The sequence below is a fragment of the Podarcis filfolensis genome (assembly GCF_964270895.1).
Source record: "Podarcis filfolensis genome assembly, chromosome: 13".
NCBI lineage: Eukaryota > Metazoa > Chordata > Lepidosauria > Squamata > Lacertidae > Podarcis > Podarcis filfolensis.
In genome coordinates this window covers 21,367,049-21,378,831 of record NC_139615.1, presented here as the reverse complement: position 1 = coordinate 21,378,831, position 11,783 = coordinate 21,367,049, and the positions used below count along the sequence as shown (strand labels likewise).

Genomic DNA, 11,783 nt, shown 5'->3' with positions numbered 1-11,783 from the left:
TACTAACATGTACTAAAATGAACTATGTGATTCAAAAACTTCAGAAGCTGGTATACCCTCATTCTAATATAGATAAATAGATGAAGACCACTATTGCTGTAGCCCCCCGCAACCCCACTCAATTAATCTATTTTTTTACTTTTATAAAATTGTTCCCTCTGGTTCAGATACCTAATTGAAACCAAAAACTTTTTCAAAAGTTACTTACGCAAGCTCTTCAAACAATACTGGGGGAGGTTCTTGAACAAAGGTTATTGAGCTGGAGATGATGAAGGTCTGAGAAGCCATGCCACCAATGATGAAGTCTCCCAGCTGGTGATACTTGTGAAGTGGTGGGTGTGGGTCTCTTAACATGCATTTAATGTTTTGGCACTTACATGCCATGTGAGGAAGTAGTACAATAATCAAGACTGTTAATGCCACCATTCTGAACACTAATCTTCTCTCTAAACAGTCTCCTATTCCATTTCAGGAGACTCAGGTGAATCCCTGTCTTTTCATAGTCTCTGGTAGCATATCTAAATGTTCTTGTGATTATTTATATCAATCTTTCTAGACTGTGGGAATTGTTTTGATTCTGACCATAGCAAATTCTCAGGGAGCAAGGAATTAATTACAGTCCTTTTCATAATTATCAGAGAAGATGATCAATAATTTAAAGTTGGTGCTCCCAATGGGAATTGCTGAAGAAACAATGTCTGTCATATCTGGGGGAAAAGTTTTCTCTTCCACATAGTTGGATAGGAAGGGATCCTGCTTGAGTTTGGAACTCAAACACATGAATTGGGAATGATGCAGTGCATGAAGAGAAAACTGTTCCCTGTGGGGAACATGCAGATGAAGCAGACCCCTGCAGCCTGGAGGATTTAATTCTCCACTCACCAGCTGATGAGCAGAGAGTTAAATCCTGCTCAGTTTGACTCTGTGCATGTGTTCCCTTACTGGAAAGCAGGTGCATGCAGCTAAAGCTCCTTCTTCCCACCTGACACTCCACCCCCAGACAGGCCTGGCTCATGCTGGGATGCCTGACCTGGGGTGATCACAGACTGCCTCCACTGGACTAAGTTGAAGCGAATATCTCCTTCAAACTGTATAGATTTAGTTTGGGTTTTGACTGAGCCTGATGCAAATCCCTATTTGTTATGATGCATGCAACTGTACGATGAATTTGAAACTTCTGAGAGAAGCTGATCACATGATGTTCTTTGTCCTGGCTCCCAACTTTAAAAAAGCAGCAAGAGACTCTTACTTGTAAATGAGAAATAGATTTTTATTCATGCAGATAATGATATAGAATGGATCAGCAGCAGACAGAGAGCTCAGGAGTCATGCTGGGACAAAGGTTGGTCTGCCTCAGGGTTTCCCAAACTTGGATCTCCAACTGTTTTTGGATTACGACTCCCATCATTCCTAGCTAGCAGGAGCAGTGGTCAGGAATGATGGGAATTGTAGTCCAAAAAGAGTTGGAAGGTTGGGAAACCCATGTCTAGCTTGATATTCTAAGCAAAAACCTGGGAGTACATTTAAGAGCTGAAGAAGCAATGTCCAATATATGCACTGAAAGACAGATGATTAAGCAATGCATTCCTCCTGAACATCAATATGACCCTCACTGCCAAAATGTGCTTTTGCTTAAATCTATGAAGAGGATACAGGGGGTTTTTTGGGGGGGAGGGGTTGTGTTTTAAATCCCATTATTGAATCCATCCTGCACACCAGGGATGTATGAAACATAAAGGCATATGTTAACTCAGGTGAGGCTTTCTTTAGCAATACAGTAAAGATCTGAAAGATAATTCATACACAAAATTTCCTGAGTGGCACAAAATAGCAAAACACAAAGACATTGAGATTATTCAGACCTTCCTTCTTATTAGTTGTTCCCTCTAAAAGAATAACTTCAGTTACTGTTCAATGTTTCCAGAAAAAACTTTCCTAAATGAGTTGTAAGTGTTTACAGAGCTACCTTCACACAAGTATCCAAGTGCAGAGAAAGTGTAATGGACAGTGACATTTAAAAGAAGTTTTCTCTAGCAATACAGTAAAGGTCTGAATGATAATTCATACACAAAATTTCCTGAGTGGCACAAAATAGCAAAACACAAAGACACTGAGATTATTCAGACCTTCCTTCTTATTAGTTGTTCCCTGTTGTTCAGCTCAGGCCTCAGCACAATGATATAACATTTGGGGAGAAAGATGCAACCTAGGAGCCCAGCACTGGAGGCTAAGATAGAAAAGATTTCCACAGCTACCATATATTTCCCCTTTGAACTCAGGTAGGATGGAATAAAGGAGAGCCAAACACTGCAAAATACCAACATGCTGAAAGTAATGAATTTGGCTTCATTGAAACTATTGGGCAATTTCCTGGCAAAGAACGCCACAACAAAGCTGATTATGGCCAGGAAACTGATATAACCCAAAACACAGTAAAACATAGTCATAGACCCCTCATTGCATTCTAATATAATTTCTTCAGCAACTGAGTGCATGTCAACATCTGGGAATGGGGGAGAGGTGACCAACCATACGGTACAAATGCCTGCTTGAATAAGGGAGCAGGAAAGAACAATGGCATTGGCAAGTGTTTTCCCCACCCACTTCCTCATCCTGGAACCTGGTTTGGTAGCCATAAAAGCAAGAACCACAGTAGTGGTTTTTGCCAACACACAAGAAGCAGCCACAGAGAAGATCATGCCGAAAGTGGTTTGTCGGAGGAGACACAACACCTGCTTAGGTTGTCCAGTGAATAGCAATGCAGAAAGAAAGCAGAGCAGGATTGAGATAAGGAGAGTATAGGCAAGGTTCCGGTTGTTGGCCTTGACAATGGGAGTGTTGTGGTGCTTCAGAAATATTCCTAGCACCAAGACTGTGATCAGACAAAAGAAAAGAGCAAAAAAGGCTAAACTGATGCCCAGTGGTTCATTATACGATAAAAAGGAAATTAATTTGGGAATACAGAAATCCCTGGTTTTGCTTGGATAGGCTTTTGCTGTGCATGTAGAACAGGCATTCATGTCTGAAAAAGAAAAGGCATGGGCTTCATTTCAAATTGATTCCAGACATCTCACAAGCATACTGCAGTGTTTTCTCTTTTACATTTAAAACAATCCATCCATACTAGCATATTCCTTTGGTTTCAGTCTTCTCAAAATAAGGAAGGTGAGGAGATGGTTATGTGAATTCCCATTCACCTTCCTGGGAATGTCATTATCTCATGTATTTTAGAGCTCTGTGAATCTGCAAAGTAGTGAGCTAAGATTACAGCCAATTCATGTTTATAAGCCCCGTTCCGTGCCCAATAAGCATGGGACACCTTTGTCTGACTGGGCTGTGGCCCATTGATTGCAGCAAAATACTGGACAAGGTTTTACCCAGTACCTCCCTTTGTGGTGGGCTCATGGGAAAAAGCTGTCCCATTGGCACCTGGTTGGGATTTTTTATTCACCTTTCCCTCAGTGAAATCATGGCTTTCTTTGTTAGGCAGAAGAAAGCCTCTTCTCCTTCCAGAGGGAAGGAGTTGTGAGAGGGAGCCGTTTCCTGTGTTTTGCGTGTACTGGCCCCTGCTTGGCTGTCCCTGCTGCCACACCGTGTCCCCAGGCAGCCAACCAGTCAAGGGGAGGCTTGGGGGTGGGGTTTAGCTGCTAAAATGCAGCCACAGCAGCACTTTCCCCTCATTTCGCTGCCAGGTGTCAACGAATCACCCACCCACCCTTCCCTTTAGTTCTTTGCTTCGTGCTTGACCTTGCTATGGGTCTGTAGCTGGTTACCTTGGTTGTTCAAGGGGCATGGTAGGATTTTTTATTCAACTGCCAAATTGGCACCAGCCACTTGGTTTTTCGCCTACCTCGTAGCAAATCATCACAACTTTTACTTATTGGCAGTTAGGCATTGGAATATGTTGTTGGTGTGTTGGAGGGCAGGGTGTGGCCATCGCCTACCCCTCCACTTTATGGGTATTCCGTTAAAGGAATCTGGTGGTTGTGGATCCTGTCCAATTCCCTTGCTGGTGACTAGGGCCATGGCATGACCCCCAGTGACATCAGAGGGACCTTACAGTTGTATTTGCATCAACAGTCTCCTGCTACTGGTGGCTAACCCTTGTTAGACTCATCCCTTCCTGAGGGGATGGAGTCAAGCTCTGCTGTTTTATCCAAAGCCTAAGCCAATACCTCTCACACGCTGTAATCAATAAAGTTGTGGCCTTTTTTAGCCCATTAACCTAATATACTGCGTCCATGTGTCTTTCTTATCCTCAGGAGGGCGGGGGGTCCTCGAATCACAATATTGTTTTTATGAGGGTGGAAATGGCATTGGGCAGGATCAACATAGTATGGGGGGCATAAGGGGCCTGAGGAGAGGATTGACCATGGCAAACCCAAGCATGGTTTCAGTATCTGCCTGGTTGGAATCTGCACCCTGGTCCCCCAGTGAGACCCCTGCTTGCTTGCCTTGCAACATAGCATTGTTCAACATTAACTGACTCCCGTCATACAGATTTGGAGTGATCCAAACCCAGCAGATCCATTTCATCAACATGGGGCTTGTGAAATGATGAACTGATCCTGGGACCCAATGCCATGCCAACCCTTGCCCCATCTGCAGCTGTCAATAAAGATTTGGCCTGATTTTATCCCATCACCATTGTTCAGTCTGGTTATTTTGCTGCTCTCATGAGTCACATTAAGTGCCTGCCTGGACAATTTCTTTGCTCATTTGTGAAGTTTAGATACAGTTTTCCCACTTTCAATTCCAAAGTGCTATACAAAAGAAAGAAAGAAACCATTTTATGAAATAACAGAGCAATATACAAGGAAAGGACTTGTATACCATCTCATAACGTAACACCATCCTTACTTGTTTTTTGACACCACAAGAGTTGAATGTTTGTGTGCAGATGAACACCAACTGGATACAACACATATGTATTTCTACACCTTTTAATATAATCCCCTGATGAACAACCTGTGTTTGAAACACATTGAGGTTAGCATGTCTACCATTTGGTCCAAGTCTTCTGCATCTAACACATTCACTTTAGCTTCTGCTTTGTTGTGCTGTAATTTTGTTGTGTTTCCTTGATCGTGAACAAACTTTCCCCAGCTTTCTACACTCTATTTCTTACCCTTCTGGTCTGAAAACTTTCCTTCTGGACATGGGATGCAATCATAGCAACAAAATGGTTTTCCCTCCTTCACTTTCTTGCTGGAGCCGGGATAGCAACTCTCAGAACACACAGAAAGAGGCTGGGTCTTATTCGAAAGTGAAAGAGTAGAATGATTATCTTGAGAAGGAGTCTCATGTTCTAGATTTTATTGCATTAGTCGTGTGGCCATAGCATAATATACATAGAAATAACAACATAAATGGGGGTGGGGAGGTAAAGGTAGATATCGTCCTGGGCAAATACTTAAAGGGAGGGGGGAAAAAAGAGATAACAGAAGCAACAGAGAATTTAAAACATCGAGTGACCGAATGGTACAGAAACAAAAAGACAAAAAACTGCTGAGGCTGGAGGAGGATCGTTAAGCGGGTCCTTCAGCTCCTCAGATTTGTCCTAGCTCCATTGTCCTTGTACAATAAAGCTACTTGGAACTTCGTTCGATTGTGCAGCGTATCGACTGCAGCTGTGGTGTTAAAAAAGAAGTTAGTGCCGCTTTCCTCATGTTCTCATGTTCTTAAGATGATCTTCATGTATAACTGAAACCAAATTGGGACCACTCTTCCGTAACTTCATCTGACATCCTTCTGAGATGTGAAATATCCAGGGTTGTGCAAGGTATTCCAAGTGTGGTTACAACCATTAAAATAAAATATTTAAAACATTTTTAAAACAAATTGAAATGAAAGGAAGCTTATGGGGAAATATTACAAAATTTGGGCATTTTTATCTTAGAAATATAGCAAGTAAGGGAGGACACAGTAAGAATACATAAAACCATATATTTATAAAGTCAAAATATCATACATTGAAGCTGAATGTTAGAATATTCATAACAAAACGATGTATTTCTTCATACAACACATAGTTAAACTCTAAAATTCACCAAAGTTAGCACTGGCTACAAACCTGGACGCCTTTGAAAAAGGATTAGACAAATTCGTAGAGGATAAGGCTATCAAGGGCTACTAGCTAATTTCTACCTCAACCATTGGAAGCAACAAGCCTCTGAATACCAATCTCTAGAAATTGCAAATGGGAAGAACTCTGCTGCACTCAGGTCCTGCTTTCAATTTCTTCATAGACATCTAGTTGCCTGTTGTGGCATTGAGTATGTAATCAAACTAGCACAAACATATGTTTATTCTTTTCAACACATTTACTGGTAATATATTCAACAGCAAAGGAAACAGTGCAGAAGTTTTTTGAGTCTTACTTTCTACATAAGTTGTATCATTTCTAATCAAAACTCAGTATTTGTCATGGGCTGAACATTGTCCATTCAATGAAACTGAATGGTTTGCCAAGCACTTCACAATTGAATCCTACCTGATTAAACCAATTGTGCCATGTGATGGCATCCTTGTTGATGGTGAACACTTGGTCTGGAGAACCCTGGGGATCCATTCTCCCAACTTTCACTCTATGAAAGGATTGGTTTGAGGAAATAATCCAGTTAATAATATCAAATCCAGTCACTAACTCCCCATTCTGGTCAAAGGAGATCTTGTCTCCAGCACTGTTGTTAAAGGAGACAATTTTCAGAAAGTGATGGAGCTGAGTTGAAAAGGAAAAGAAGCTTAGGAGAGGCTGTATTTCTGTGGAATCTTTCACAGTAAGTCATACAAACGTCTTCCTTGGGTGGAAGCAACACAGTTCTTTGTTTTCATGCTCAGACTTGTGAAAGTTGATGTGACATTTTTCAAATAACTGTTCATTGCAGTATTCTTGTTTTTAAGAAGTATCTCATGTGGGGTGAGTCTTGACCTGCCAGTCTGAATGTCATGTGGGGTCAGTCTTTAACTCCAAGTCTGAATTACAGAAACCCAAAATGGTACCAAGGAAGAACGGGTGAGAGAAGATATACAATAGGAGCAAAGGGGAAAGAAATACCAACATCAGGATCTGCTGCCCCGGTGGATCCTGGCACCTAAGGCAGTTGCTTCACTTTTCCTTTTTGGCCAGGCACACTTGATTTAAAGCCATTTAGTGTTTTAAAGGTTAAATAATGAGCTTTAAATTACATATCAAATGTATTTTCTAAATCGATGGCCTTTTCACTGTATAGAATTAATGAAACACTTCCTAAACTTATTCAACATTAATGGTCCAAAAACATAGTAGAGCTCAAAGCTGCCTTTGTAAACTGGATTCTGGCTGTAGTTGTAGAGTTTCAAAGGTTTTATCTTGCTTCTACTGGACAACACCTTCTTCTAAATGACACCTGTCTCTTCTACACACAGCATTACTGATTCTGAAAGCCTCTTACCAGCAGCATCCCAACAGCCATCTAGGAGACAAGTCTTAGGAGCTAAACACCCCTCCTACAAATATTAAGACTACACTAGTCCAAGAATCATTGCCTATTCTCTGCCATACTGCCTTCTGCCTCACCCATGGAAAAATATTTATTTATTTACTTTAAAAATTCAATATACCACCTATTTCTCCCAAGTGACTCAAAAGAGATACACAGAGCAAGAAGACTTCCAACCAATTTCCAAATACAGACTTTTCTTAAGGGCCTCAAAATGTAGTTGTGGCAGTTTCTGTGAGCCAAAAGGCAGCATGAACCAGAGTTAGCATGAATTGGCAAATATATAGCAGCAAAAGTATAATGTGTATACTTTAAGTTCACCATTAGAAAAAGAGGGAAACAGCTCAGTCGGATGAGCATGAGACTCTTAATCTCAACACTGTGGGTTCCAGCCCCACATTGGGCAAAAGATTTCTGCATTGTAGTGGTTGGACTAGATTAACCTAATGGCCCCTTCCAACTCTACAATTCTATAATCTCAGAACATGCCAACACTAATATAAAGAAAGAAGATGGAAAGGAGATGATGGCCTAGTTTGGGATAGAGATGCCATATGTCTGGAATTTCCCAGATATAGATGGGATTCGCCCTTCAAAAATTGTGTCCAGTAGGAATTTCTGTAAACTGGATTTTCACTTTTTTAAATATGGCAACCCTAGTTTAGGGAAACCTTTTATTTGACAGAATAAAAAGAGACCTGCTAGATCAGTCTAAAAGCCTATCTAGTCCAATGTATGGTTCTTGCAATGCCCAAACCATATGTCAAAGGGAAGCCCACAAGAAGGATCTGATTGGAGCATATTGTTATATATTCTGAGAGGTATTTTGCCTTCCAACAGGAGGAACGTCATCCCATTACCTGCAACACCTGCTGATTCTGAAAGTTCATCCACCTTCCATCAACCAATGAGTGGTGATTCAGTTGAGATGAAGACATAGAGTGTAAAGCATGTGCCACAGCATAAACAGCATTGTAGATGCTGTAGCTGTGGCCAGTCAAGCTCATTTCAAAAAATGTCCCAGGAAGGCTTTCCAACTTCTCTTTTCCTGTGCAAATATCTCCATCCACCTTGTCCCCATCTATACTTGGGAATACACAACCAAAGGCCTGCTGCCAGAAATCCCTGATAAAGCCATCTCCTGTTTTAAAAGAAGGGCTTTTGCTTTCAATAAATGACTTGAATCCTGGCAGATCACTGGAGGGCATAGAGAAGGACAGAACACCATGGACTATATCTGTATCCCAGGTTCTTTGATACACCATTGAAGTGAGCTCTATCTGAGCTGTTACTATCCACACTTTTCCTTTATTCATTGTCCATTCTCTATCTGAGATAAATTGTAGCCACCTCAAAAACACAATGAGATATGATTCTCCATTAGCAACCACTACATTGGCTTTGCTGTCAATGATTCTATCATATATTTTGGCTCGATCATGTAGCTTCTCATTAATTTCTGTGACAATGGTAAATTTGCTGCTTCTTTCTATGAAGGCAAAACAAATACCCTTGCTGGAGAATACTGGAAACACTGCCTGCACAAATCTTTCTCCATATTCATCATTCGATGTAAGGATCCCAATCCACGTCCAATTGAAATGGAGAAGCAAAGTCAGAATGCCTGCATGCTGAAGAGCATCTTTAGGAGACATTTGGTAGAAGGAAAGGCCTTTGGTTTTATCATTCATCACTGGAGCAGGGCCATATATGAGCTAAATAAAAGGAAATATGAATGAATGAATGAACGAACGAACAAATAGGAGCCAAAATTTGTCCCACAGAATCCCTTTCTTCAAACAGTTGATGTATAAGTTTTAAATTACAAACACAAGAGGATTTTCAATGGAAGCTGTTTCCGTAGGGAAAATGGGGCGCTGCCTTTTTAACCTCTGCCTTTTCTCAGTCAGGGGATTGGTCTGCCTGTCATATGCTGTGGCTGTAATTATTGCTGATATTCCTTTCTTCCACCTTCCCCCCATCACTTGACAATTTACATTCTACTGTAGGTGCTGTTATATTTCCAACACTCTCATTTATAATTATCTGTATCTCAGCTTCCATTTGACATTCCTAAACAAGGAAATATTTCCTACATGCCTTCACCCACTTCAGTTTCCACACCCACAATCTTGCCTGTGTGGTGAAAATAAGCATTTAAATGGATGAAATCCCATATTCAACATACAGATAGAGACATCTGCACAACCTACCTGTGGAATCTTGTAGATATCCAAGACAGTTGCAATATAACGAGAAATTAGAGGCTCCAGTCCCCCAACAACCGCTATTAATTTATTCTGGACGTCACATATGTAGTTGGGAACTATTTTTTCTTTTGAGGACATAAGCTGCATTGTGGCATGATAGGTATTCTTTGCACTGAAGTAACTGTCATAAATGTGGAAGCCCAAGGAAGTATTGGGTAAAATCTGAGAGTTTTCATTTATCTCCTTTACAGCAAATGCCAAAGCCAGGATGTGCTGGTAATACTTAGGCACTACCCTAAAAAATAGTACAGATTATTAGGCTATCTCAAACATTGTAAAATGTGGACTATGTTGTCCTGCCTCTCCTTCCTTATTATTACTTACAGTATTTGTGTACAAACGTTCTTTAGGCAATGCTTAGCCTTATGTGGGCTGCACAAATATTAGACAACTGTATTCTCCTTTACAACAATGCACTAAATATCCTTTATTGGTAAGTTACCAATATAAAGTTCCATGCATTATCACGAACTATACAATTTGATATTTTCAGAAGGTTGTATTTGATGCATGTGAACACCTACTCCCATTCTTGATATTTATCTAATTCTATGACAATACTGGATCGTTTCTTAAGAATGCCTCAGAATATAGAACACTTTATAAGTTCATGGTGAAGTACCAGCACCAGTTTAAGGTGAAATCTACATTTTAAGAACATGTTCAGAGTGTGGTGATAACTGCACTAGAATTAGAGTTGTATTCTGTATTTGGAGAAACTTCCATGTCTTGTAAAACTGTTGCTTCTCCCTTGGCATCTCATTCCTTATTATTCACAAATATATAAATACCTGGCTTTGAATTCAGCAAACACACCCCCCCAGCTCTCTTACAAAGACATTTTGAAATTGTATAAGAAAAATGATACAAATTAAGAAATTTATCAATTATCATTAATATTTTTGCCCTATTGATGGTAGTTTCTAAAATGTTTAAGTGGAGGAAGCCATCACTAGTATTTTCAAAACCGGATGAACTTAATCTGTCTCCATTCTGAATATAATTAAATTAGTATTTTAAGTTCACCACTTGAAAATTCTTTGACAAACTTGGGGAAAGACAGTAATTCACATCCTTAATGCAAACAAAAATAGTAACAGCAAACAATAACAATAACAAAGTCTTACACAAGCTCTTCAAACAACACGGGTGGAGGTGCTTCAATGAAGGTTAGTGTGTTGGAGATTATGAAGGTCTGAGAAGTGATGCCACCAATTATGTTGCCTCCCAACTGATGATACTCGTGAAGTGGATTGTGTGGATCTCTTACCATGCAGTTATTGTGAGGCTTGCATGCCACGTGTGGAAGTAGTACCAGTATCAAGACAACTAATGTCACCATCCTGAGTACCAATTTTCTCTCTAAACACAGATTGTTCTATTCCCTCTCAGGAGAATCAAAATGGTAGTTTCTTTGATTTTTCTGAGTCCCTGCTTCTACAACTAATTATTAAAGTGAATATTTATATTATCCTCCATACATTGTGCTATTATTTTTGCTTCTGCCCACTGAAAATCCTCGGGGAGGAGCATTGCCAAGTACTTGAATTAATTACAGCCCTTTTCCCAATTGCAGGAGTAAGGAATCATCAACTTAATATTGGTGTTCACAAATGGAGTTGAAAAAAGGGGGGAAAAAGGTTGTGGCATCTGAACAGAGGTTTTTTCTTCTTCCATGTAGTTGGATAGAAAGGGGCCTCCATAACAGTTCAAACTTCAAGGCCCCAAAACTGTACTTCCTTTTGACTGGCATGGATTTTCCAACATTCTGTTTCATTGGATGACAGTGCCAGCAACACTTCTTGAGCAATTCAGGTTGATGCTAAAGCAGCAAAGGCAGCATGAGGGAATGGAGCAATGACAAAGCCAGTGGCTTGACCAGATGGGGTAGTGGCAGAGCCAGTGCTTCAGTGAAATAAAGCAGCTGCAAGCAGAGGACATGAGAAGTCCCCTTGTAGAGAAAAATCATTGAGGTGGAAACCCTGCCTGGTGAGATACTGTGGGCAGTGCTTTTTTTCTAAAAAAAATGTTT

At 40.4% G+C, this 11,783-nt stretch overlaps 1 protein-coding gene across 1 annotated transcript; it reads right to left on the bottom strand.

Annotated features, from left to right (window-relative positions):
• Positions 1 to 2,120: 2,120 nt before the first annotated feature.
• On the bottom strand, positions 2,121 to 11,024 carry LOC310747370 (vomeronasal type-2 receptor 26-like; the record flags this gene model as incomplete). Its single annotated transcript, XM_083581733.1, has 6 exons — positions 2,121 to 3,022; positions 5,129 to 5,255; positions 6,494 to 6,721; positions 8,342 to 8,678; positions 9,695 to 9,703; positions 10,879 to 11,024. 6 exons carry the CDS (start codon positions 11,022 to 11,024, stop codon positions 2,121 to 2,123), a joined length of 1,749 nt encoding a protein of 582 aa, XP_083437859.1.
• Between the last annotated feature and the right edge of the window lie 759 nt (positions 11,025 to 11,783).